Source organism: Myodes glareolus, chromosome 10, assembly GCF_982192425.1.
Source record: "Myodes glareolus chromosome 10, mMyoGla1.1, whole genome shotgun sequence".
NCBI lineage: Eukaryota > Metazoa > Chordata > Mammalia > Rodentia > Cricetidae > Myodes > Myodes glareolus.
Genome location: NC_142035.1, coordinates 56,472,496 through 56,500,105, shown reverse-complemented (window position 1 = coordinate 56,500,105; position 27,610 = coordinate 56,472,496). Strand labels below are relative to the sequence as shown.

Here is a 27,610-nt window from a genome sequence, read left to right as displayed (position 1 = left end):
ATATTATCTCATGTTCTATGTATCTTGAGGTTTTACCTTGTATATTTAAGAGCTCAATGGTTCAAATAAACAGAAAATAATAAGTATGAGCTTACATGAGTCTAATTAAAAGTAGTGAAGTACAAGGCCTGCACACAAATAAAATTTAAGACATATAAGAACTGACAGATCCGTAAGATTTTTACATGGCTTTCCTATTGACAGAGAATTAGACAATATGAGTAATTTGACCCAACAAACATATATACAGAACACTATAGTCTAGAACATCTAAGAGCATTCCATTTAAAGATTTAACCTTATAGTTTCCTTATAGAAGAAAATGCTAACAAACTTAAAATATTTGATCAAAAAGGCCAGTATTTCATTTTAATGCAGCTAAGCCCTAAGTAAATCTTCACATGTCGGGGTTAAGCATAGATTCACAAGTCTGAGGCTAGCCTGTAAATCATATGGGGACTCATCCAAAAAACAAACAAAAAATAATAAAATAACCCACTTTAAAAATGTTCTACCGAAATCTGAGACTAATTTGAACAGAGCAATAAATAAGAAATAACATCTCAAAAGTCCTGTGGCACTCAGTTTAAGAGGAATGTCATAGCCTGGCCCTATAGGCTTAAAATTTCGTATCTGAGTGTGTTCTGTACTGACTTAGGGTCCCTTTCACTGAGTTCTACCCTCAAGAATATGTAAACTAGACATGGTGACATAGGCCTGTGATCACAACCCTCTGAAGGCGGAGGCTGGAGAACCAGAAATTCAAGGCCATATTCAGTTGAAGTTCAAGACCAGCTTAGCTAGTAAGAGACTGTCTGAAAACAACAAATAATATGATACACGGGAGTGGTAAGATGGCTCTGCTGATAGGAAGCCCTTGCCACCAAGCGTGACCACCCAAGTTCAAACCCTGGAACCCACACAGTGGAAGTAAAGAACCAACTCCTGAAAAATGTCCTGAGACACATAGACAGACAGACAGACAGACAGACAGACACACACACAGACAGACACACACAAAACAGACACAGAGCCAGGCAGCCAGTCACACAGAGACACACCCACACACAGACACACATACCTTAGTGTTTAAAACCCACCAGGTCTAGGGAACGTCGTTCTCCGTGGCTAATCTCTCCATTACAGTAGTTGGCGTCTCTTTGCCCGCTTCCTGCGACCTTTCCCGCCCTTTCCTTTTGGGAACCAATCATCAAGCTTGGTTTTGGACCAATCAGCGGTCTCAGCTCTAGGCCCCGCCCGGGAGCCCCGGAGGCAGGCGGCGCCATGTTCCAGGGGCAGCGTGGTTGGTTCTGCCGCAGCGTCAGTCAGGACTTGAGGCAGTTCTGGGGTAGGAAGATGGGCGGGGCGGGGCGTGGGCGCCAGTGTGTCCCCGGAAGCCCTCCTCCCCCATCCGGGTTGGGGGCGCTTGCCCTGCTCCGCGCTCACACGTGCTCTTGCCTCCACAGTGGACGAAGGCGGGGCAATCAGCGATGTCCAGGCCGCCGACTTCCTGTTCAGCTGTGATGCCTCGCATCCAGACACGCTGAGGTACCCAGGGCCACCCACTAGAGCCTTTCCTGTCATCGTGTGCCTAGAGCCGCGAAGGGGAGTAGCAGTCCTGTTACCAGCACTGGGGAACAGCAAGTTTGCAGCCCTCAGTGCGAGGGATACCATTCTCCTTTCCTTCCTTCCGCCCTGGCCTCTTCTACCTGTCCCTCCGGTCTCTAAGGGAAATCCTGGTTTTGAGTGTCCTGCTGTCACCTGGAAACTTGTAGGTCCCTACTCTATTCTTGTCAGCCAGATATCGCCTCAACACCGGAGTACATCCTGAATTCTTCAAGCCAAAAATCTTCCCATCTTTGTGTGTGTGTGTGTGTGTGTGTGTGTGTGTGTGTGTGTGTGTGTGTGTATGTATTTTCTCTGTAGCCCAGGCTAGCCTTGAAACTCATGCTTTTTCTATTTTGGCATACTAAGTGTCGGGATTTCAGGCATGTGTCAACAGACTGGGCTTTCTGGCGTCTTAACCAACTTCTGTTACCAGGAGTGAATTGGCGCTAACACCATGAAACAGACTCCAGTAACCTTAACCGGACTTCCTCATTGCCACTTTTACAGGCACTGGACTTACCCCTTGCCAGAACTGCCCCGGGAGCTTCCTAAGAGAGTACTCTGCCTTCGTGTGCTCTGCCATCTCCTTTCATGATTGCTGTCGAGTGTTTACAGGAGACCTGCTCCTGGCCTGCCTGCTCCTGGCCTGCCCTGGATTTAGATGAGCTAAAAAAAAACCTCTTTAATTTTCCATGCCTTTTGTAGTCTAGTCAACCTTAAATGTCATTATTGCTCCTTGATATATGTCAGTTTTTCTAATGTCTTTCTTCTCAGGCCTAGAAAAGATTTCTTCTGCATGGGACGCTTTCTCAAACTGCATAGCCACTCTACCTCAGAATTAACCGATTTCTTATAATAGCTCAGTATAGTATAGGATAGGAGAGGGGAGGGGAGGGGAGAGGAGGGGAGGGGAGTATAGTACAGTACAGTATAGTATAGGATAGTATAGGATAGTATAGTATAATAAACTCATTGGGCTGCTAGCTCGCAGTCCACTGTTGATGGCTAATTACTGTTTTGGGTGGTCTTTTGTAAATTCTAAAGCTGAGATTTACTTACACTTAGGTCCTCAAACTAAGTAATGAACCTGAAATTTATTCATTTTTGCCAGGAAACAAAGACCATTGTAAATGTATTCTTTAATGTTAGCAGGATCCTAGCAGTCATTTGGTTTTCTTTTGAAAGGGGGAACGCATTCCTGTCTATTTCATAACCTAGAAGATCTCCTTTCTTCTAGACTATATCACAGCACCGAGTACATAGAAGATAATGCTACAGTTTTTCATGCCTACTATCTCTCTGCGGTAGCTAATACTGAAAGGAAAAACTCAGTGGCCTTAGGCCATTTTGTTCTTCCTCCTGCATGTCTGCAAAAAGGTTAGCAAAGATCATAAACCCATCTGTTTGCCAAATCCAGCCAATCCCTATTAAGATAACCAAAATTAATTTTACCAATCTCTGTTCCCAATTGGAAATTTTGTGGTTTGTCTTTTAGCTTTTTGTTTGTTTGATCTTTTTTGACAATGTCTCACTCTGTAACCCACCCAGTCTCCTGAGTCCTGGGATTGTAGGTGTGAACCATTATACCCTTAGCAATGTTTGAATCATTTAGTAATGGTGGAACAAATATGGACTTGGGATAAGTTACCTTGAGGGAGTATTCTGACTTTCTTCATTCACACATTAAGGTCTCTTTGTTTGCCAGGTCACACCCCAGGTGCTTGAATTCAGTGGTGAATAGGGCAGAGTCAGGTATTGCCCCCAAAGTCAAGTGCTCACCAGCTAGGATTCAATACTTAATTTGCTTTTAAGAAGTTTTTTGTGTTTATTTATTTTGAAGCAGGGTCTTACTGTGTAGTCCTGGTTGGCCTAGAACTCACTAGATAAGCCAGGCAGGCCTCAAACTCACACAGATCCACCTGCCCCTGCCCTCCAAGTGCTGGGACTAAAGATGTACACCATCATGCCCAGCAGTTTTGTGATCTAACATCCATTGACTTCTTCCAAGTGATTCTGAGGATAAAATAAGGTAATAGGTTAAAGTATATGACATGTGGTGAGTATTTAATAAATGTGTTGTTTGCTAGTGTTGAATCTCTTCATTCTAATTTTTTTCTTGAATATTTTTTATAATAGTAAATTAATTTTATTATTACTATGTACTTTCACATTATCTCAAAAACCATATGATGTGAGAAGGAAAAGTAAGTGAGCTGCCTTTGAGATTGGTGCTTTCAGTTTTCCCTGCTTGGAGCATGTTCTTAGCATGTCTGCCCAAAGCTTAACTCAGGTTGTCTACCTAACCTCACACATCTCATTTTTGTAGGTCTTTCAATAATTACCCACTTCTTGTTTAAATTTCTTTATTTTGTGTGTGGTTGTTTTGCCTACATATCTGTCGGTGCACCACAGTAGTGCCTGGTACCGGTGATGGCCAGAAGAGGGCAGCAGATCCCCAGGAATTGGAGTTAGGGTTTTCTGGAAGGACACACAGTGTTGCTAACCTCTGAGCCGTCTCTCCATCCCCTAGTCGGTCAGTTCCAGTGAAGATTTTGTTTATCTCATAGTTCTGTGTCCATTTCTAGAAAGACAGGCTGAAGCTGTTTACAGATTTCCTGAGAGGAAAATGTTAAAAAACAAAGCAGAGCAAACCAGAAACGTTGTTATTTTCCTAGAAGAATCCTTAGAAACCGCAAAGATTGGTTTCTTGTAACTAGTGTTCAGCACAACCTAGTTATAACACTAAATTGAGTCTAAGAGGTTATGAAAATAAACTAATGATTTATGGTAAAGTAGATTTGTTAAAATAACTTTATCTGCATCTCTCTTGCCCTTCCTCCCTTCCTCTCTCTCTTTTTTGTTCTTGAGAGTGGCTCTGTTATGTCACTCTGACTGAACTGGTACTAATTTTGTAAGCCAGGCTAGTTTCAAATTCATGACCATTCTCCTACCTCAGCCTCCTGAGTGCCAAGATTATAGATATGTACCATCGTGTCCAGCAACTTTTCAAAAATTCTGAGACAAGTTTTTGCTATGTAGCCCTGCCTGGCCTCATCTTTAAAAACTACATGTGCCAAAAATCTACCTTCAAGGAGCTTGTATTATAGAATGAATATCCAATTTATTAACCTTATTTTAAATTATAACTTCTGTTTTACCTTTGAGTTTAGCCTCTTCTACTAACATATTTTAAATCTTTAAAAAAGGTTTGAAATGAAAACATACTTCTTAAAAAAAAAGGTATGGCTGGAGAGATGGCTCAGTGGTTAAGAGCACTGACTGCTCTTCCAGAGGACCCTGGTTCAATTCCCAGCACCCACATGGCAGCTCACAACTGTCTGAAGATCCAGTTGCAGGGGATCTGACACTTTCACACCAATGCACATAAAATAAAGTTAAATACACCATAAAAATATTAATAAAAAAAAGAGAAAAAAAAAGGTATACTACTGTCTTAGTCACTTTTCCAGACTGTGATAAAACACCATGACCAAGGCAGTTTATCGAAGGAAGCGTTTATTTGGGACTTACAGTTCCAAAGGAGTCCATGACCATCATAGTGGGGAGCATGACAGCAGGCAGCAGCTGAGAGCTCACATCTGGATCCACAAACAGGAATTAGAGACCACCAGAAATTGCACAGTCCCTTGAAGCCTCAGATCCATTGCCAGTAACATGCTTTTCCAATGAAGATCCTTCCTCAACAGTTTCACCAGTAACATACTTTTTCCAATGAGGATTCAAACAGCTCCTCCATCTGGGGACCAAACATTCAAACATAAGTCTGTGGGGGCCATTCTCATTCAAATTAGGATATTGTATGTACCTTAGTTAGAGCAGTAGATATATGTGTAAGATGCCACTGTGAGCTATGAATTTAAAAGGTTTAGTAGTCATATTAAAAAGATATAGGCAAAATTAATCTTAAAATATTTTTTATTTAACCTAATATTGAAAAGATTATCATTTCAATAATCAACATGAAATTTTAAAATATTTTGTATTCTTTCTGATACCAAATATTAAACATTCAGTGCTTATTTTACACTTACACCATACCTCAATATGACTCAACATACATTTACCATTGCTACCATATTGGTCAGCAAAAGTCTGGTGTAATTAGACCCTTTTTGTCTCCTAGTGGGTTGTTGTAGAGAATTTTGAGATTATTAAGATGATAAAAGTCACCAGATATACTTAATTTTATAGAATTCCTATTTACTAGACATTGTTTATCTACTTTTTAGAAAAATAAATTTATTCTTGAGAACCTCAACTCTACACACTCAACAACTTTAGGCATTTTATTGTGACAGTTGTCTTATTAATATTTGGCATAATGGAGACACATATCTAATGAAGTAATATATGCTAGTAGAAAAAGTAAGGGCAGGGAAATGACTTGGTGAGTACGAGAATTTGCCCAGCATAAGGACCTGAATTTGAATTCCTAACATCCACACGTATAGACATGGTCATGAGTGCCTTTAACACCAGCAATTGGGGGATGGGGACAGAGAGATCCCAGGAGCTTGCTGGCCAGCCAGTCTAGCTGAACCAGCTTCTAGTTCAGTGAAAGACCCTATCTGAAGGCAATAAGGCAGAGGGAAAAACTCAATTCTGTCCTCTGGCCTCTGCATGTTATATATAGGTATACAGAATCGTGTTCATGTGTGTGCAACCACATACATACGTACACAACAAACACACATGCATATCACATCCCAAGAAAAAAGTCTACCACAATGATTATCATAATATACTGAAATCAGCTGGAAAGTGGTTTGCAAATTATTTTCTTTTTGACAGGGTTTCTCTGTGTAGCTTTTGGAGCCTGTCCTGGAACTCTCTTTGTAGACCAGGCTGGCCTCAAACTCACAGAGATCTGCCTGCCTCTGCCTCCAGAGTGCTGGGATTAAAGGCCTGTGGCACTACTGCCTGTCTATTCCTAGGATTTTCAGCAGGAATCTGGTTATTTTGATTCAAGTAGAATCAAAAAAGGTTATTTTTACTCAAGTAGAATAAACATAACCTACAAGTTTCAAATATTATACAAAATCCAGAAATTACTTTAAGAAATATTGGACTTGTTTTTCTTACTACAGAAATACGAAGAAAAATTGGTAGTTTTATTTGGGAACAAGATGAAAATTTTCCAATACAAAAGGTAAGAGGGAATTAAAATACTTGGTTGGGATGTACAGTTTCAAAAATGTGAAGGCAGTATAATTTGTGACATATGCATCAATGATCCAAATTAAGAAATTTAAAGAGTATGCTTTTATTGACTACTATCTGATTTGACATAGTTTTTACATAACACAGTGGTAACGCTGAAGTGTTTTGTATAAATGAAACCATTCTTATAAGAAACTCAGGTGCAGGCTTAACATCCAAGAAACCCTGGATTCAGTCCTCAGCCCAGCATAAAAAACAGACATGGTGGCAAATGCTTGTAATGCAAACATTTGGGAAGTAGAGGCAGGAGGATTAGAAGTTTAAAAATACCTGTCAAAAAGTAAATCTGTCAAAAAATAAAATAGAAAAAGAAGAACAGAAACTTGAGAGTTGGGTTAGAACACTGTAGTAGACTACCTCCTTGGCATATGAGGCCTTCGCTTTAGTTTCTAGTACTGGAAAAATAAACAAGAAACTTTGGTTTCTTTAGTCAGGAATATAGAGTAACAATAGGTACATGGTATTTGCTGGTGGAGATTCTGGTGAATTCTTGTGCAGTATCACTTGTTGTTTGTTTCGAGTACTGTTCCTTAATAAATATATGCAATATTGCTTGTTAGTTTTTGTCATTCTATTCAAATTTGTCTGTTTTTTACCTCAAAATCTTTATGCAGTAGCCAAATATAGATAATTTCAGCATGAAAAGAAGACAATAATAGATAATCACACATTATATAAAAAGGCATCAGTTAGTTCATAGTGTCATCATTTGGAAATCATAGCCTCTTCAGGATCTTTGGTTTGGAGATGATAAATTCTGAAAATATCTAATCTCTGATTTGTCAATGTTTCTACACAAGTGATCATGATTTTTAAAAATTATTTGTCAAATTATTCAGTATACCAGTACTATGGGACTTAAAAGGAACTTAAAGATCATTTGGTTTTATAAATAAAAATGCTGACATAAACAGAAGATTTAAAAAAATCTGTTTTAGTACATGTAACCACATATTAGCACAATGAAACCAAGTTTTCTTAGCCTCAACCTAATCTAATGTCATTTCTGTTAAAAAGTTAGTATAAGGCTGGAGGGCTGGCTCAGGTGACGGGCGGTTCCTGCTCCCAGAGGATCAGAATTCAGTTCACCAGTGAACCCCAGCACCTGCCTGGAACTCTAGCTCCAGGGCCTATGATAAGCTCTGCTGGCCTCTGTGAGCACTTGCTTGGATGTGGCATACATTTACACAGACACACAGACAGACAGATAAATAAAAATATTAATATAACATACTTTTATTGATTATTGGCTAGACATTATTTGATAAAGGATCTTGTCAATTCCTTCAAAGTACTTATCAGTGTTGAATATCAGCTAATTGTAATACTATAATCACATAATCTATATGTAGAAAGTTATGTTATCAAATGAAAATAACAAGGATAAATCTGGAAAGTAATTTGGAACATTATTATTGCTTAGGGAAGATTTATGATCTAAATACAGAATTTCTAACAATACATTAGGTATAAACATCTGAGTCATTTCTACAAATGTTTTGGAAAAGCTTAATATACTTTTAGTTTTGTTACAACTTCAGAAGTGAACATATCTCCATCACGATCACTTTAAAGAGGGAGCAATTTGTTCAGCTTTTTCTTTTTTGATTTGCAAGAAGGAGAATCCTTAAGTCAAGAATTTTAAGAAAGTCTTAATTCTATAATGTTTGATTTTCTCCTTCCTTCCTTCCTTCCTTCCTTCCTTCCTTCCTTCCTTCCTTCCTTCCTTCTTGTATTCCTCTTCCTTCAAACCAAGTTCAGTTACCTGCTATAACTATAACTAGAATTTAAAATTCTGGTTTTCCTTCTTAATACTCTTCTAAAAGCATGATTATATGAATATATATACAAAATTTTGTAAGCTTCCCTGCCAGGTTACAATGACTGAACTAAAAAAAAATAAATTTAAATAGCCTTTGATTATATTTAATTTAATTTTAAAATTAATGATTAGATAATTTGTGTGCTAAATTTTAAAGATGTGATTTATTTTACTGTTTACAGCATGGCAGAATAACATCAAATAAAAGGAAAAGCAGTGAGCCAACAACAGGACACAAAAAAGAACTCTCTGAAAGGTATTGAGTTAATATGCTTCATTGCTACTCAAATTGAACGTAGAAATCTTTGAGCTTGATTGTATATTTATTTTAGTTTCACAGTTCCTCTGAGATTGATATTATCATCATCACCATTCTCATTTTAGAGAAAGAGATCTAAGATTAGAAAGATTAATTTGTCCAAAGTCATATGAACTTTTATTAAAAAGAGTAAAAGTGAAGCTTGAGAGATAGTTCAGTGGTTAAGAGCACTTGTTGCTCTTCCAGAGTATCTGGGCTTAATTCCAGCACCCACCCACATGGTGGCTCATGACCATCAGTTACTCTGGTTCCAGGGGATCCAGCACTCTCTTCTGACCTCTGAGAGCACCAGACATGCATTTGGTGCACATACAGGCAAGACACTCATGCACGTAAAACAAAAACAAATAAATAAATACATAACAAAATAAGGTGATGAACTATTGATGACGTCACCTAACATAAACTTCTGGCCTCCCACATACATGGTCATGTGTACATACATGTATGTGTACACCAATACTTGCACACATATGCCTGCATACATTACAAGAGGTATACTCTTGGCACTATAGGGGTTAAGGTGAGTGCCAGACTAATCTGGGCTACGGGTACTTAGGAAGACTGTACATTTTTAAAAAAGACCAATTATGTGAATATACCCTAGATTTCTGCCTTTTTTCTTTGTGTATTTTTCAAGACGTGTTTCACTGTTTTTGTGTAGCCTTGGCTGCCCTGGTCACTCTGTAGACCAGGCTGGCCTTGTACTCACAGAGATCCGCCTGTCTCTGCTTTCCAAGTGCTGGAATTAAAGATGTGCACCACTACTGCCCAATTTGCCTTTTATTTTTCTATTTTCCTTTTTTAGTGGGAATTTTATAATGCATATAATGAATTTTGATCACATACATCCCTACACCCTCTCCTTAACTCCTTAACTCCCCTAACTCCCTCAATTTCATGTATTGTAATTGTGGCTGTTCTGGAACTCACTCTTTAGACCAGGTTGTCTTCAAACTCACAGAGATCTATCTGCCTCTGTCTCCTGAGTGCTGAGATTAGAGATGTACACCACCGTACCTGGTGCTTCTCTCTTGCTTTAAAAACCCACTGGATCTCCTTAGTGCTGCCTCTATGTGCATGGGTACTGGACCATTTAATGGAGCATGGGCAGCCTTCCTGGGGCTGCATCCCAGAAGAAAACTGATTCTCCCTCTTGTAGCCAACAACTTCTCAGCTAGGGTTGGGGCTTCATGAGCTCCTTCCTGTTTTTGTGTAGCCCTGGCTGCCCTGGTCACAAAATTCCATGCTGGAATTTTGGCTGACTTGATCTTGTATAATCCTATGCATGTTGTCATAGCCACTGTGAGTTCATGTGTTCAGCAACCCTATCATGTTATGCTGGAGAACTCGACTACATCTGTAGAGTCTTTTTTGTGTGGAATCACCAGATGGTGGAATATGAACATAAATAGAATATACCCTGAAGTACATGTATGAAGCATTGCTTACTAAGTGATAGCAATCAGTACTAAATGATATGCTATTTAACATTTGATAATACTTGTGAGACAAGCAGTTGACAATGCTTCACTTGACTCTCACAACTCAGATGCGCAGTCAGTCCATCCATTTTATAGCTGAGGAGACAGATCTGAACAGCTAAGTATTTTTCCAGGTTTATTCAGAAAGAACGGCTGAATTGGAAATCATGTGAAGTTTAAACTTTTAACCAGTATGCTATTTTTCTTTCTCCAAATATTCCTCACATTTTAAAGTCATGTACATTTTAACTTTTTGTTGTTGTTTTATTTTAAAATAAATGTAATAGGCTGGGGATGCAACTCAGTTGTTAGAGTAGTTATCTAGTGTACATGGATGTGCCTGCTCTGGGTGTGATCCCTAGCACTGCATAAGCCCGATGTACTGACGTGTGCCTGTAGTCACAGCACCCTGAAGGTGAGGACAGGATTAGAGGTTCAAGGTTATCCTCAGCTACATAGCTAGTTTGAGGCTAACCTGGGCTTTATGAGACCCTATTTCAAAAATGCCAAAATTAAAAAAAAAGTATAAATCCATTTAATTTGTGAAAATAAGACATATAGGAAATAAAGGAAGTTTAAGTCAGAAATAATTCTACCACTCAGTAGTATCTGTCTCTTTTCTTTTACAATAAGACACAATTTGTAAAGAACTGAGGTCATCTTGACGTCCTTTGACTTTGCATGTTTCTATCAACACTTTCCCCTAAGATTGAAAACCTTATTTGATGTTATAATTTAGTGTTAGGATTAAACTGTTAGAAACCAAAGTCATAAACCCAGGAAAGGAGTAGACCAGAAATTGCCCTGCACCAGTGAGCTTTATTAGGAGGGAGAGCCTCACAATTGTGATGGGGCATGATCGGCTTGAGATAGTAAAGCATTATGAGAGACAGTATATCACACCAGAGGCAGCATGGTGGCGACCTGAGGTGGGAGAGCATTTATCAGAGATTACATAACAGAATCTTAAACCTGGGAGGAGCTTCAAGTAAGAGGTGGATATTCCTGACAACATGGGACAGGGTGGGATGAGCAAAAGACTGAGAGAGAAAAAGTCAGAAATCTTTTACTTGAAGGGGTAGGTATCCTGTTCAGAGCTCAGAGCCAGTTTCTTTACATGTAGGCTTTAGAGTTGTTTGCTGCATGGCTCCATCTTATTTGATACAACAAAGGGGACCAGGCAAGTCATGCTGGGCTGTCTTAGTTAGGGTTTTCATTACTGTTAAGAGATACCATGGTCATGGCAACTCTTAGAAGGAAAACATCTAATTGAGGGAGCTTGCTTATAGTTTCAGAGGTTCAGTCCATTATCATTATGGTAGGGAGCATGGTGGTGTGCAGGCAGACATGGTGTTGGCTGCATCTTGACTTTCAGACAATAGGAAGTCAACTGGCCGGTATCCTGCACATAGGAAATCTCCGGTATCCTGCACATAGGAAATCTCAAAGCCTGTCCCCACAGTAGCACAATTCCTCCAACAAGGCCATACCCACTCCAACAAAGCAACACTTTCTAATAGTGCCTCTCCCTATGAGCTTATGGGTGCCTATTACATTCAGTTCTGACACACGCCTCTAATCCCAGCACTTGGGAGGCAGAGACAGGCAGATCTCTGTGAGTTCAACATCAGCCTGGCCTACAGAGTGAGTTCCAGGACAGCCAGGACTATGCAGATAGGCTTGTGTTATAATACAGAGTTTATCAATTCTTTGCCTCAGAGGACAGACTATAGAGGAGGCATGGACTGATTTCTTCTAAGCTGCCATCTAGTCTTAAATAGGCAGGCCCATGATCTAAGGTAAATCTTATTTATTTAAGTTAAATAAAAATCTTAAAAATCTCATTGTATTTCATGGTCTCCCTAACCTCATTTCTTTTTGTTATGCTGAAGTATGGATAATTTAAATACTGAATAACAAAAGACTGTGACTATTTATAGAGTCTACTGTGCTTTTCTTTTGGCATATGTAAGATTTCACATGTGTATACATATATGATTGATTATGATGTATATAATAAATTACTTTACATTTTTGACAGTGCTAGGGATTGAACCCAGTCTCATGCATGCTAGGAAACAGCCCTACCACTGAGATATAATCCCAGCCCTTTGTTATATAATTATAAATTATTACTGTGCTTTGGGGGCTATTGAGATGACCAAGGCCTCTATTCAAAAATTGTTTGATTTGTGAAGTAACTAAGAAAACCAAAGGTAGGTATATGGGCCCTGGTCTTTCTTAGTATCACAAAAGAAAGCTTACAATTAACATTTTCACCAAGTAAAAGTAAAATCTGATTAAAGAAGTGTTAAATTACTATATACATTGTCTGGAATGAATCTTCATTTGTAATATAAATTAAAAAATCAAACATAAATGTGACTTTCTGTATGTTCCATTTTTTGTAGTGCAGAGAGTCATTTTACAAGCACTCCAGTTGTAGAAAAGCAGATGTACTTCCCTCTTCAGAGTTATCCGGTGAACAACATGGTAACAGGTAACCTATGGTGAAAATTAGAGCAACCCAGCTAGGGAAGAAACAAGGGAGAACACAGCTGTTACCAAGCAGAGCCTTTTCTTTTACCGTGGTGATAGGAGGGTGCCGTTCATCTTCTAAAACATTAACTTGCAGAATGGACCAAGCATGGGCTTCATATTTTCTGTGCCAAGACAGGTCCCTAGACAGGAGGGATGCTTGCTCTTGCTTGCATGAGACAGTTGCAGTTTATTTCTGACATTCAGGGATCAGCTCTTTTGTTTTTGTTTTTGTAGTGCTGGAGGTTGAACTCAGGGCCTCTCACACGACTAGGATCAGGCTTTACTGTGGAGCCAGAGACAGCCGAGCTTTTTCTGTGGACTAACTTGTCACATAGCATGAAATCTCCTCTTTCCTCTGAGACCTATAAGAAGCAACCTCCATTCTGCCTTGGAGGATTGAGCTCTGCTCAAAGGCCCCACCATTCTACTGTCTGTCTGTATGTTTATGGTGTTAATAATTCTTCTAATGAACGGTTTCACATTGAGGCTGGTTCGAGAGATATGCTGAAATGGATTACTGGAGACTGGAATTTATCAGAAAAGTTACTGTCACGTACAGACAGCAGCATGGTGAGGGCTCTGGGAGCAGTTCAGGCCCCAGCAGCAGACACAAACTACTTGGCAGAAATAGAGGGATCAGAACCTACATCGCAGAAGTGGGGTTTCTTTTTATACTTTCTAAGGATGGGGGAGTTTCCGTAGACACCTGCAGCTAGCTGTTCTCTGCTTTCCAGACATGAGACAGGGAAACGGGTCGTCAGCTCACCTTCCCGGGTGAGAGAGCCTCGCACCAGGGAGTCTGTCATCTGCTATCTGGAAGTAGGTGGCTCCTGCAAAGTATTGTGGCCCAACTATCAGCTGGATTTTTAACATTTTATTGTTGCATTTAATGAATCTCTTATCCTAAAGGATAGTGTACCTCAGTGTACTGCCTCCCTTGAAGCCCAAATGTGAAACTCTTCATTAAGCCCACATTACACCATTGAGTCTCTTCAGTTGGCCTATTGAGGGCAGTGACCCAGCCTGGCCTGTTAGGGCTGCCAGAGTCCGGGTTCTGAATCTAACAACTCTAGTAACATTGTTGCTGTTTGACTGTCCCCCCAGAAAATGGGCAGTGACTGTTAAGTTTCTGAAAATAGAGTTAATTGAGGTCTTTAGTCATAGAAAACACAAGTTGGAACTTTGTGTTAGAACAGGGCTTCTCAGTTTGGGCACTGCTGGCACTGCATCCGCCTTGGGCATGGTTTTAAGATGTCTGCCACTAGATGCCCACCATATAACTTCTTCCCCACAACTGTGACACCCAAAAATATCCCAGACTTTGCCAAGTGACTACCAAAATACTGTTTTTTAAAATTGGTTTTTTATTATCTCCTCAGTTTGATGACAATTTAAATACCTTATTGGCAAACAATTCAAAGCAAAGGGAGTCTAATAATTAAATTGAGAACTCAAAATCTTTTCTGTTTACATATCTATTGGTATGTAGCAAATCATTTCAGAAATTAACAGTTTAAAACAATGGCCGTGTATCTGGCATGGGTGATAGTTTTTAAAAATACAAGCATTTGAGGGCTGAACAAGAAAAGTACTAGAAATCTGTAACTAGGCTACGTAGTGAGTTACAGATCCTTTTGACTAAGGAGTTGAGACTCTATCTTCAAAAACAAACAAACCCAGAGGCCTGGGCCTGCAGCTCAGTTAGTACAGTGTTCACACCATGGAAACTGTATATGGTGTTACACTGTAATTCCTGTACTGCAGAGGATAAAAACTCAAGGTTATCCTCAGCTCCAACCAGCAAGTTTGAGATCAGGTTGGCATACATTTGAGAAAATAAAAACAAAACCTGAATAGTTAATGTTTGTTATTTATAGTTTTGGGGGGGGCGGAGTCCCAGAGTGTATTAACTGATGACTTATTTCAGAGCTCCATAAATTTTCAGTGAAATCGTCACCAAAGTTACAGCCATTCTGAGGCACACTGAGAGTGGAAAGTCCACATCAAAGCTTCCTCATGAGTGGTAGTTGCCAGACTTTAGGTCCTTCCTGAGTTTTGGCCAAATACTTTATATTACATGGACTTTTTTATGCATATGGGGTTTTTTTTTGTCTGCATGTATACCTGTGTACTTGGTATCTCAAGAGATTAGAGGAGGGCATCAGATGCCCTTAAACTAGAGCTATACACAGTTGTAAGTCACCATATGGGTGCTGGGAATCAAACCTGGGTCCTCTACAAGAGTACCCAGTACTCTTAACCATTGCACCATCTCTCCAGCTCCCTGAATGGATGTTTTCATAAAATCTATTCAAAACATCATAGCTTGTTTCAGAATAAAAGGTCCAACAGTAATAAGAGAATGTCCAAGACAAATGTCAGTCCTTATTTTCAGAAGTGACATGCCAACATATAGACCAGCACAGGTAGGAAGTTGTAAGCAGACTTTTTTCCTACCAGACAGTTCCCAAATAACCGCACAGAGACTTATTAATTATAAGATGCTTGCCCAATCGCTCAGACTTGTTACTAACTAACTCTTACATTTTAAATTAACCCACATTTCTTATCTGTGGTGTGCCACATGGCTCAGTACCTTTTCTCAGTACAGCAAGTTCCTCTGTTTTCTCTGCCTCTCCCCGTGACTCCTGAGATGACTCCTCTTCTCTGCACTCTTTCTATCTGCCAGTCCCACCTCACCTCTACCTATTCAGCTATTGGCCAGCCAACTTCTTTATTAAACCAATAACACAGTGGAAAGGAGTATTCCACAGAAAGTAGTCAGGATTTACAAAAGTTTGTGAATACTAAGATATGGGGAATCACTCATTCAAGGCCTTCTTAGAGATTGGTGTCAACATAAAAAACAGCTCTCACCCCACAGAGGATAAAAAATTATTTATTTGTAGCTGCATATGAGTGACCATGATTCAGGAACAAAGATTCAGATTTCCCCAAATTCTATGCTCTAGCATGGTAACCATTTCATTAAGTTTTTATTTTCTATTTAAAATTTACCTATTGCTATTGTATATATGCACATGCTGGCCTATGATGTATGTGTATGTGCTCTTGTGCCACAGTCTACATGCAGAGACCAGAGGACAACCTTGAGGGGTTGGTCCCAGTAACTGGACTCAAATCATCAGGCTTGGCATCAAGTGACTTTACTCACTGAGCCATCTCCCCTGCCCAGAAACAGGCATTACCTAAAATATAAGCTTGCTTTGTCATAGCCCCAAGAGTTGCTTTGGGACTGAATTCCTGATGTGCAGTGGGCTGACCATAGTATTTTTTTTTCTAATTTTTAACATGGTGTAACAGGTTAACTCATTATTCAGGTGATCACACGTGTTCTCTCTCTCTCTCTCACACACACACACACACACACACACAGGAGAGGAGTATGGTGAGGTAAGGGGTGATTAGTGGGAGTCATACCTAGAGCCTAATGCATGCTAAGCAGGCAACCAACTCATTCAACTAAAAGCTATCCCAAGTGACCATATTTCTACCACTAAAGAAACACAGTTTGCCCCAGAAAAGGAAAATGAAGTTAAAATGTGGAGAAAAACTTGTGATCAATAAGAGAGTGATTGATGATAGTTGATTCTGATGAATGCCAGGTCCCTGCCAGTTGAGATGAGCCGTGTTGAGATGTGATGAGACAGAAAGGGTATGATGTAATCCCAAAAGCTGGACTGGCCTCTCTGTGTTCTTGGTCTCTTTGTAGCCTTCTTCCTTCTAGGGTATGGGCAGGATCTTCCATAATGAAGAGTCTTACGATCTACCATCAATTAGATAAGGGTAGGTTAGACAATTTATGATGACAATACAGAAAAACATGTCTCACCTCAAATGAGATGAGATATTTTCTAGAAACTCTTAAGTGACCACAGTCTAGAAACACAGACTCAGGTCACTACAAATCCCATGTCCCTGTGTTAACAGTTTGATGAAATGAATCATAAATGAAGATACTTTAGAAATTCATTGCTAAAAACTCCACGTAGGTGGGTGGTTACAGCCAGGCAGGGAATCTCTGTCATAGGCCTTAGGCTGCCTGTGATGTTCTTAGTTTTAGAGCTTAGTGGAAGCTCTAGGTCTGCTAAGTAATATATTCCGGAAGGTTTTACCTGCTAGTCACACGGATGCTCGGTTAGACACAGGTGGGAGAGGAGTATCTAGTCAGGAGGCTGACCCGCTATCCAGCCTTGGACCTAGGGTAGACACAGGTGGGAGAGGAGTATCTAGTCAGGAGGCTGACCCGTTATCCAGCCTTGCAGAGGGTGCTTTTTCTTTCCGGGGAACTTCTGTTCACAATGACCAGCTCTAAGACAGAAAAGAGGGGTAACAGTTCCTATGACCTGCCAGGGGAGAGAAATTCTAGGTTACACCTTTGGGGAAGAGTTACCAAAAACTGGATGAATAAATAACACACTTATTCTTATAGCAATGTGTTTGCTAATTAATTTTGTATTTCTCTTTTTTCTTTCTTTTCTTTTCTTTTTGTTTTTTTTTTGTTTGTTTGTTTTTCGAGACAAAGTTTGTCTGTGTAGCTTTGAAGCCTGTCTTGGAACTTGCTCTGTAGACCAGGCTAGCCTTGACAGAGATCTGCCTGCCTTTACCTCCCAAGTGCTGGGATTAAAGGCATGTGCAACTTAATTTTGTATTTCTTTCCCAATGTGTTTAGAAATCTTGCATAGTGTATGTGTAAGGAGGTTCCTGCAAGTATACAGGCAGGGGAGCAAACTGCATAGAGATAAAAATGAAAACTCTGTGCAGATTGACTTCATCAACGTGAATCAGACTTAGGGAAGTCTAATACCTGGCACTTTATTTTAGGCACATTTAAAAACAATAGAATATGAAAAAGAATCTCCAGGCAACAATAATTCCCATAATTCCAATTCCAGGTGCACAATAAAATTAATGTATGATTACATAGCAACTCTTTTACAAAGTACCTGTGACCTTCAGAGTGGGTTCTATAGCTAATGTGGTCTCTGACTGATAGCATAGAGGTCAGCAGTACAAGAAATACATGTGTTAAAAATTTCCACCTCCTCCCCTCCTCCCATTTCCCTCCCGCTCCCCCCACTCCCCCTCACCTTCCCTCCCCAGTCCTAAGAACAGTCAGGGTTACCTGCCCTGTGGGAAGTTCAAGGTCCTCCCCACTCCATCCAGGTCTAGGAATGTGAACATCCAAACAGACTAGGCTCCCACAAAGCCAGTCCATGCAGTAGAATTGAAATAATTAAATAAATAAACAAAAAATGAGTATTTTCACATGACATATGCCATTCTGTGTCTAGGGCATATTTTCCAGCCCTTGCCTCTGGTTGAAACTAAATATTTGTAGATATATTTGTGCATATATTAATATAAACATACATGTTTATACATACTCAGATATGTATTAATTATAAATCTTGAATTGATTTACACACAAAAAATGGGAGGTGGTCAATGAAGAATTTCAGGATATAAGGAATCTGATATAGAGGCAAATACAGAAGGGTGAAAAGAAGAACTATAATAAATAGGATGACTGTAAAAGGAATAAGCATGCATACTATTAATTATTTACCAAAAACCCAAATGAAAAACTATGATGTTATTACACACACACACACACACACACACACACACACACACACACTAATTTTCCTCATCTGAGCTGTTGGTGTCCTCTCCAAGAGTCAAAGAGTACTTAATAAGAGCCACAGTACTAAATATCAGAAATCATTTCCTAAGTTGTTCTTCAGGACTCTCCAGGAGACACTTAAACCATAGAGATTATTATTGTTATCATTGATTGTGAGTAAAAGGGAGTGTGTTTTAATGATATGATATCTAAGAGATATTAAAAAGCATAACATGCAAAAAAAAAAAAGAAATACATGTAACATCTCCCCTAAGGATGGGTAATAGTTTAGGGAAGAAAGAGTCTGGGATAATCATTCTGGGAAATTAGGGTGAGGTCTGTCTCTTCAGATAGCAAAGGGGTCACCAAGTTGTTACCAACTTCCACTTTTAGCTTTCTGGGTGGAATGCAGTTTTATCTCCTCCATTGAGGAGACACCCATATGTGATTAACCGTCCTGCTTCTCTTAGTACTTTTCTGTGAGTCCAAGACCTTGGTGCCTTCTACATATGTGTGCAGTAAGCATTTAGAAACCTCACATAGTGTCTGTGCAATAAGCATTTTCTCCACTGGTTACACAAGTGCTTATTCACCAGGCAGAGGTCATGGATATGCATGGGATGTCTCAGTGATGTTCAAAAAGAGCTAAGGAAATAGATACCCAATGGCTGGATTCACAATTTTAAACTATGAATTGACTTTATCACTAAAACCATCAAGCTATATGTGTAAACTCTATTGTTTTTTATGGTACTTTTAAATTCAGTCATACTTGGGATCTTCTAGAATTTTTAGAATGTTTGCTTTTAGTATTAGTATAAACCACAAACATTTATATTACGTGTAAAATATAATCATTCAAATGATAAACAATTGTTATCAAGTTACCGCTTAAGATTGTTGAATATTAAGATCTTAATATCTCTGCAGTTAGGCAGGGTTTTATTTTGACATTCATATCTATTTCAGATTATTAATTACATCAACATTACAGCCATATCTTGTATTGATTGACAGCAGAACTGGCTTTACTACTAATTTTCACTAGAGAACTTTATCCCAGTCTTACAGTGCTTGGAAATGTCTGCTCTGTAGAGCAGATGTGCTGTCTGTGCTGTTGTGTAGCTGGAGAGACCGTTTTCAGTGATTACAATCTAGGCCAGTTATTCCCAGTCATTCTAGTTTCCGTACTTTAATGTTCCAGCCCCAGTACGGACATTGCACTCTCAGTAATCGAAGTTGCTTATCAAGTATCTGTGCTTTTCAGAAGTGGAAGGAAAAGTTAAGTGTGTTGGTTTACCAATAGTATGAGAATTTAGGTGGTGGAAGCAGAGGATTGCTGAAAGCTCAAGGCCAGCCTCATCTACAAGTGAGTTCCAGTCTAACCTAGGTTAAAGTGTGAACCCCGTCTCAAAAAGACAAACAAACAAAACTAGGACAGTGAGAAGGGGAGATGGTCAGAAGAGAGGAGACAAATATGAGCAAAGTGCAGTGTGTTTTAGTGAAAAGGTCATAATAAAACTCATTAGTTTGTAAACTAAGGTGTAAAGGAAAACAGTGTTAAGGGCTGGGGCTATAGCTTAGCTGTAGAGAGCTTGCCTGGCATGTACAGAGCTCTGGTTTTGGTCTCCAGTCCTACATAACGGAGTGCGGTGGATGGGTCTGCAGTCTTAGCCCTGGGTTGGGGGAGCAGGAAGAGCAGATGCTTAAGGTCATCCTTTGAGAATCTTCTCGCCAGCATTATTTTTCTTTTTCTTTAAAAAAAATTCTATAAAAATTTTAACTAATAAATCAAAGATACTGAAAATAAAATAGCATGGTAGAATTTCAAATGTATCTATTTCTTCTTATTTTTATAGGTTATATATCAATTGATGCCTTGGAGAAATTCCTTGGAGAATTACATGACTTCGTTCCAGGAAGCTCAGGATATTTGGCATATCATGTTCAAAATGAAATTAACATGTCTGCTATAAAAAACAAATTAAGGAGGAAACTAAGTTAAATTGTACTTATATTTATTTTTTATAAGATATTATGACATGCTTATAATTTAAATGAGAATGGAAAAAGAATTATTTTCTTTCTCAACATGTGTCCTGAGAAAACTGAGAATCATTTTGGTTCTCCCTTTTGACATATTCACAAATTGAGAGTGCACAATTATTATGGAATTATTGTCATCCAAACATATACTTAGAAGATCTCTGTCAAATGAGCTTTTGATTTTGACTTTAGTATTGCATTGTATTTTTTCTAGGTTCAGTACTGAAATGCTAACCTTTATGAATCTGATCGTGTTATTTTGACTGACAAAGTTAGGATGCTATACTTGAACTGTAAACGTTTGTTTCTGAACATAGTGAGTCAGGTGCCTTATGGTCCCCATAGTAGAACATGAGCCTAATACTGTGCCTTATAGGGAAATGAAAACTTGAGAGGGTATCTATCCTGTTGGAGTGACTAAATGAGGCCCAGCTCTAGCTGGGATGTGATTTTCCTGATTTTCTGGCCTCGTATTTATACTGTTTTCTTCTATGATTATGCTGGAACCTCTGTGTTAATATTCTATACCCTTTTTGAGACAAGGTCTCATTGTGTTACCCAGGCTGGCCTCTAATTCTGGGCCTCAGTAATGCTCCTGCCTCAGCATTATAAATAAGCTGAAGCTGTAGGTGTGTGCCACTGGACTTGATTTTTCTGCCTTTTAAATGAATCTAGAGATGTGGCAACCTCAAGAAGGCAGTTTTGCTGTACTTGGTGATGCTAACCTGTAGTCCCAGCTGCTTGGATGGCTGGAGCAGGAGAAGAGAAAGCTCAAGCCAGCCTGGGCAACTTAGGAAGACCCTGTCTCAGAACAAAAGGTTAGGAAAGGCCAGTTACAAAGCTTGGTGGTACAGCACTTGCCATGCTTGTACAAGGTCCTGGGTTCAGTTTCAGCACCACATGAATACAGAAACACTTCTTATGCAGAGTTTGGTGGCTTATTACTTTCTGAAGACATAAATGGGATTACTTTTGAAGATATCTTGTTAGACCTGTTTGTCCTTCTGGAACATATAGCAGCTATAGAATTATCTAAAGAAAATGTATCCTTTTTCTTTTTTATGCATACTATTTGGATGCATGTGAGCCTTAGTTCTACCCTTTCTTTACAACTCAAATTTAATAGCATAAAATTCTAACTCAGCCTCCACATTTAAGAATTGTATTTTGTCTGTTTGGTAGTTTTTCCTTATTTGTTTTTGTGTCTTTAGTTAAGCCCTTCTGAACTTGTAAATGAAAAAAATAAACCTATTAATTATCTTTTCCTGAAACATTAAATATTACCTCTTCCTGAACACTTTATCTTAGTCACATTCTATTGATTAGGTTTTACATAGAATCTAACACTATCTGTAGACTGAAAATTAATTATTAAGAGTGTTACGTAAGTTTACACTAAGTTATTTACATTGGATTATTGTAAGAGTATTCAGCGTTTATCCAACATGTACACAGTAAATAAAAATCTCCAACATTTGTTTCCCAAATAAGATTATTATATTTTAGATAGATAATGCAAATATAATAATATGTCCTTGGAATGCTTCCAGGAACAATAAAATCAGTTGACACCATAAGTTTTGCAGGACTTGGAAATATGAAGAAATAAAATGACAAATGTCTTAGTTTCTTCTTATGTTGCTGGGATGAAATACTCCCAGGTGATTCTGGATCCTGTCAGGTTGACAGGTAACACTCACAGCTCTATCCCCTGTCAGTGAGACACCCAAACAGCACCTTTAAGCCATACCCTCCATTCCTTGTCCACACAGTCTCATGACCATGTTTAAACATAAAATGTATACAGTCCAACTTTAAAGTCCCCATAGTTTTCAACAATTCCAATACTTTAAAATTCTAGTCTCTTAGCTGTAGATTTGTATAAAATAAAAGAAGTTATATTCTTTCATCAGACAGAGGCACAAAGTAAGCATTTCTGTTCCTTTAGGAGGAATGATCAGACCAAGGTTTTACCAGACAAAATTAATCCACAGAGACCAAGGGCTAAAGCTGGTAGATGGAAAAGATGATGAGCCCAAGGCTACTCGCTTCTCCAGTTCTGATCAGGCGTGTGTCTGCTTCCCTCCTGAGACGACCAGAGGCCCCATCTAACAGCTTACCTGCAGCAGCTGCCCTCTCCAAATGGCCAGATGGGAATTCCAGACCAGAGTTGTATCCCAAAACACTGATATAGCAGCCAGGTTTATTAGTACTGGGGCCACCACAACAGTTGGTGTGAGGAGGGCAGGGACCTGCACTGAAATAGTATTTGGCAGGATTTGGCACTTTATATTGGCTATGCCAGGAACCCATCTGTGGAGCAGCAACTTTTCTATACCATCTGGGGTTTGCCGTGCCAGGAGCTGTGGGGCTCTTCTGTTGGATGGTCGCCCTCCTCATCCTCTTTACCATGTGAGATTCCACGGAGTCACCCAGCTGTCCCTGCTGCTTCAACTCTGCTTGTCCTGGTGCTGAAATGAACTAGTGTAGCCAATGGAGCAATCAACATGGGGGTTCTTTAAAAATTTGAAAAAAGAACTATGACCCAGCTGTACCACTCTTGGGTTTTAGCTAAAGGACTTTAAGTCAGTGTACCATAGAAGTACTTGTATTTCAGGTCTTTCTGTTGCCATTTGTTTTGCCAACAGTTTGTTTTTATTAAACTAAAGGAACAAGTGTGTGTGTGTGTGTGTGTGTGTGTGTGTGTGTGTGTGTGTGTGTGTGTGTGTGTGTCTAGTCTATGCAGATACCGTCACAGTCCAGAAGAGGGTTTTGGATCTCCTGAAGCTGAAGTTACAGTCAGGTTTGAGCCTCCTGACATAGGTGCTCAGATCTGAGCTTATGCCACCTCTCAAGCTTCACACATTTGTTGACAGAGGTTTCCTGTCCTGCCTGATCCCATCCCAAAGAAACACACAGAGGTCTACATTAATCATAAACTGGTTGGCCTATTAGCTCAGGCTTCTTATTAACACTTATAACGTATTGTTATAAGTTGCCCAAAAATCTTGTCTGAGTTAGCTGCGTAGCTTGGTACCTCTTTTGGTGAGGAATTCTCATCTTGCTTCCTCTGTGTCTGGGTGGTTCTCTGTCGACTGCAGACGCACTCTCTTCCCAGAATTCTCCTGTTCTTGCCTCACCTATACTTCCTGCCTGGTTCCTGGCCAGTCAGCATTTTATTAAACAAGTAGAAGAAACAAATCTTTACAGGGTAAAACTATTGTCCCACAGCACACATTCATGTTTATTGTTGCACTAACAAGTAGAATCATCCTAGATGCTCATTACCTGTCAAAAAGATAAAGTGTGGTACATATTCAGACATAAATAAAAAGGAAACTATGACATTTTCAGGAAATGGATACAACTAGAGATCATTAAAGTGAAATAAACCAGACTCAAATACTGCATGTTTCTCTCATATACAAACCCTGGGTTTGAATTTTCGTGTGTGTGTGTGTGTGTGTGTGTTCATAATATAGAGGACTATAAGGGAAAGAAGAGATCTTAGAGATGGAGGAGCAATTAGATAGATAGATAGATAGATAGATAGATAGATAGATAGATAGATAGGTAGATAGGTAGGTAGGTAGGTTTTGTAGTGGAATACATGTGGAAAACAGGAAGGGTAACAAGCTGGGGGCGGTAGGGACCAGCAAAGGGACCAGATGGGGTGAGAGAAAGTAGTTGGTTAGAGAGGTGAATAAGATATATATGTATGAAAATTCCATAATGAAACTCAATACTTTATATGTTAGCTTAGATACATAAGTAAACAATAAATATTGACAGTAAAAGAATAGGAAACAGAATGAAAGAAATTATAGACCTAGGGATTTAGGGTGTAGTCTCAGTGGTAGGATGCTTGCCTAGCCAGTGAGAGGCCCTCAGTCTTCAGCAGGGTTGTGGGTGTGGTGACTAAAAGGAGAGTAGTCAAAGAATCACCGTGAAAGATTTTTAAAACCTCTCTGTCAGTAATTTCTGAAGACAACCAAGTAATCAAGAATATAAACTTAAATACACAAGCTAATGAATTTGACGTACTTGACATAACAGAACATTAATAATTACAGTTGATAATTATTTTAAATATGCATGGGACATTTATAAGAGAAATCTTTTCAAAATTTAAACTGTGTGTGTATGTATTTGTGTGTGTCTAGAAGAGGGTGCCAGGCCACCTGGAGCTGGGATTGCGGGTGGTTGTGACACCTGAGATGGGTGCTGAGTTTGGGTCCTCTGCAAGAGCAGTGCTGCACCTTAATCACTGAGCTGCTTCGGCAGCCACGCCAGGAACGCTTCCGTAAATCAATAACATTCTGCATAATCATTGAGGTGTCACAAATTACCCTTGGTCTGAGATTAAGCTCAGTCGAGGGCTTAAGAAGAGGGCTAGTCTAGCATGCAGTAAGCCACAGACTTCATAAACTGGGCATGGTGACACACACCTGTAATCCCAGCATTCTAGAAGTGAAGGCAAGCAAACCAGGGGAGATCAGGTATTCAAGGTCAACCTAGAGAACAAGTCTGAGGCCATTCTGGGCTCCCTGAGACCATGTTTCAAAGTCATCAAGGCTAGCCTTGGATACGTGAGATTTTTCAAACCAATAACCAACAACAATAAACCAACAAAAATCGCTGTTAAGATGTGGAGCTTAAACTAGCAATCTATTACTGTTTTTTAAGCTTCTTTGGCTTGCCTAGACTCAGATGATTTTTACTGTCTCTTATGTAGCTTTGGTCAGAAAGAGTCAATAATTGGAGTCATTCTAAGGCATACTTGGCCTAGATTTAAGATGGCTTCTTTAGTCATCTGTCTTGGCACTGTGACATTCCTTGGCCCTTTTCTCCCCTGAAGATCTGTCACCTCCAGAGTCCTTTCACCTATGTTGAATCTTTAGTTTCAGGGTAGTCACGCTTCTTCCATGGTGGTCATTTTCCCGGCAGAATGAGAGAACCACCAGGCCAGCTGTTTCCTCTTACTCTGTTAAGTGCAGGATCACATCGCAGAGGGGCATGTGGCTGGGGAAATAGGACCGTCTTTGGGATGTATAATGTACTATAATTTGTAAGTTGCATCAGAAACCAACACATTTCAAAGAATTTAAGTTGTTCAAATTATGTTCTGACCTCAGGGCAATTAAGTCAGAAACCAATAAAGAAAATAGCAACTGGAAAGCCTGCTGTGCTGACTGGTTTTATGCCAACTTGAAATAAGCTCTAGTCATCCTGGAGAAGGGAGTCTCAACTGAGAAAATTCTTCCACAAGATGGGGCTGCAGGTGAGTTCATCAGGCATTTTCTTACTTTGTGATTGATGTGGGAGGACCCAGCCATTGTGAATGGTGGCTTCCCTAGGCTGGTGGTCTCAGGAGTGGATGGGGGTGAGATAGGGGGACAGGTGGAGGAAATGGGAGGAGGGAAGGGAGCGGGAACTGGGATTGGTATGTAAAATGAAAAAAGATTGTTTTCTTTTTTTTTAAAAAAAAGTGAAGAAAGATAAAAAACAGAAAGAAAGAGAGGAAGAAAGAAAGAAAGAAAGAAAGGAAGGAAGGAAGAAAGGAAGAAAGAAAGAAAGGTTGAGCAAGCCATGAGAAACAAGCCAGAAAGCAGCACTCCTCATGGCCTATGCACCAGCTCCTCCCTGATCTGAGTCCCTGCCTTAGTTTTCCTCAATGGACTGTGTGTGATGCTAGATATGTAAACCAAATAAACCCTTCCCTTTCCAAGCTGCTTTTAGTCATGGTCTTTACAATGATAGTAAACCCAACTAAGATGCCTGCATATTTTAGTATTAAGGATTGTACTTCTAGGGACTGGAGAGATGGCTCAGTGGTTAAGAATGCTGGCTGTTCTTCCAGAGAACCCGTGTTTGACTACCAGCGTCCACAAGACAGCTTATGGTTGTTTGTACCTTCTGTTCCAGGGGATCTGACACCTTCTTCTGGTGTCCTAAGTACCAGGCACAGATGTGGTGCACAGACTATACATGCAGACTGTAGTTGGACTTTTTCTGTCCTGCCAGCCAGCTACCAGATAACCACACAGAGATGCCTTTTAATTATGAAAGCTTGACCGGCAGCGTAGACTTGTTTCTAATGAGCTCTTATAACTTAATTTAACCCATTTCTATTAATTTACTTTCTGCCTCTTGGCTTTATTACCTTTATTCTGTACTGCCCATACTGCTTCCCCTGAGTCCTGGTGTCTCCTTGCGACTCCACCTTTCTTTGTGTCTGGCTGCTGCACCTATACCTCCTGCCTAGCTAATGGCTATTTAGCTTTTTATTGAACCAATAAGAATGTGCCTCGGCCAAGATACATCTTCACAGCATACAATAAGATTATTCCACAGCAACAGACAAAACACCCATACACAGACAACTAAAATAAAAAATATGTTTTAAAGAACATGTATACTTAAAACATGTAGAAAATTGGAAAATGTCTTAACTAAATGGCAATAAATATAGAAATTATAACCTGTAGCTAAGCCAGGCTAGGAATATTATGATCCTAAATACATAGTATAGATATGAATAAAAGCTGAAAATCAATTCATGTACATGAATAAAATGAACACCCAAACCCCAATAAATGAAACAAAGTCATGTGCATACACAATATTGCTTTGGAAAATTCAATACATACATTATTATAATATATGCAAGCCATAGCCTAGATTGAATGGAAATAGAAGAAAAATCAGTTTTATGACTGACCTTTAGCAATTTAATATTTCTTATCAAAGCTTGTGTGGTTTCAACTAAATAAAAGACTGATAGTCTTAAATATTAACATATTTTAATTAATTAATACAATTAAATATTTAATTTTAAATAATTAAAATATTAAAAACCAAACATAGTTGAGTATGGTGGTCTTGTCTGTGATTCTCATCAC

At 39.4% G+C, this 27,610-nt stretch overlaps 1 protein-coding gene across 2 annotated transcripts; it reads left to right on the top strand.

The window, feature by feature from the left end:
* The first annotated feature begins 1,272 nt into the window (after nucleotides 1–1,272).
* Terb2 (telomere repeat binding bouquet formation protein 2) lies at nucleotides 1,273–25,983 on the top strand. Of its 2 annotated transcripts, XM_087911252.1 has the most exons (8): nucleotides 1,273–1,348; nucleotides 1,467–1,548; nucleotides 2,846–2,985; nucleotides 6,717–6,778; nucleotides 8,854–8,927; nucleotides 12,886–12,974; nucleotides 20,522–20,670; nucleotides 25,844–25,983. In XM_087911252.1, exons 1-7 carry the CDS (start codon nucleotides 1,285–1,287, stop codon nucleotides 20,665–20,667), a joined length of 657 nt encoding a protein of 218 aa, XP_087767378.1. In that variant the 5' UTR covers nucleotides 1,273–1,284; the 3' UTR covers nucleotides 20,668–20,670; nucleotides 25,844–25,983. The 2 variants fall into 2 exon arrangements, with proteins under 2 accessions (XP_087767378.1, XP_085553405.2); XM_085697279.2 differs by lacking the exon at nucleotides 25,844–25,983 and having other exon boundaries at nucleotides 20,522–21,685.
* Nucleotides 25,984–27,610: the final 1,627 nt, after the last annotated feature.

Coding starts and splice junctions, on each gene's coding strand:
- Terb2 (XM_087911252.1), top strand. CDS start 1,285: ATGTTCCAGGGGCAGCGTGGTTGGTTCTGCCGCAGCGTCAGTCAGGAC. Junction 6,779..8,853: donor AAAATTTTCCAATACAAAAG/GTAAGAGGGAAT, acceptor TACTGTTTACAG/CATGGCAGAATAACATCAAA. Junction 12,975..20,521: donor GGTGAACAACATGGTAACAG/GTAACCTATGGT, acceptor TTATTTTTATAG/GTTATATATCAATTGATGCC.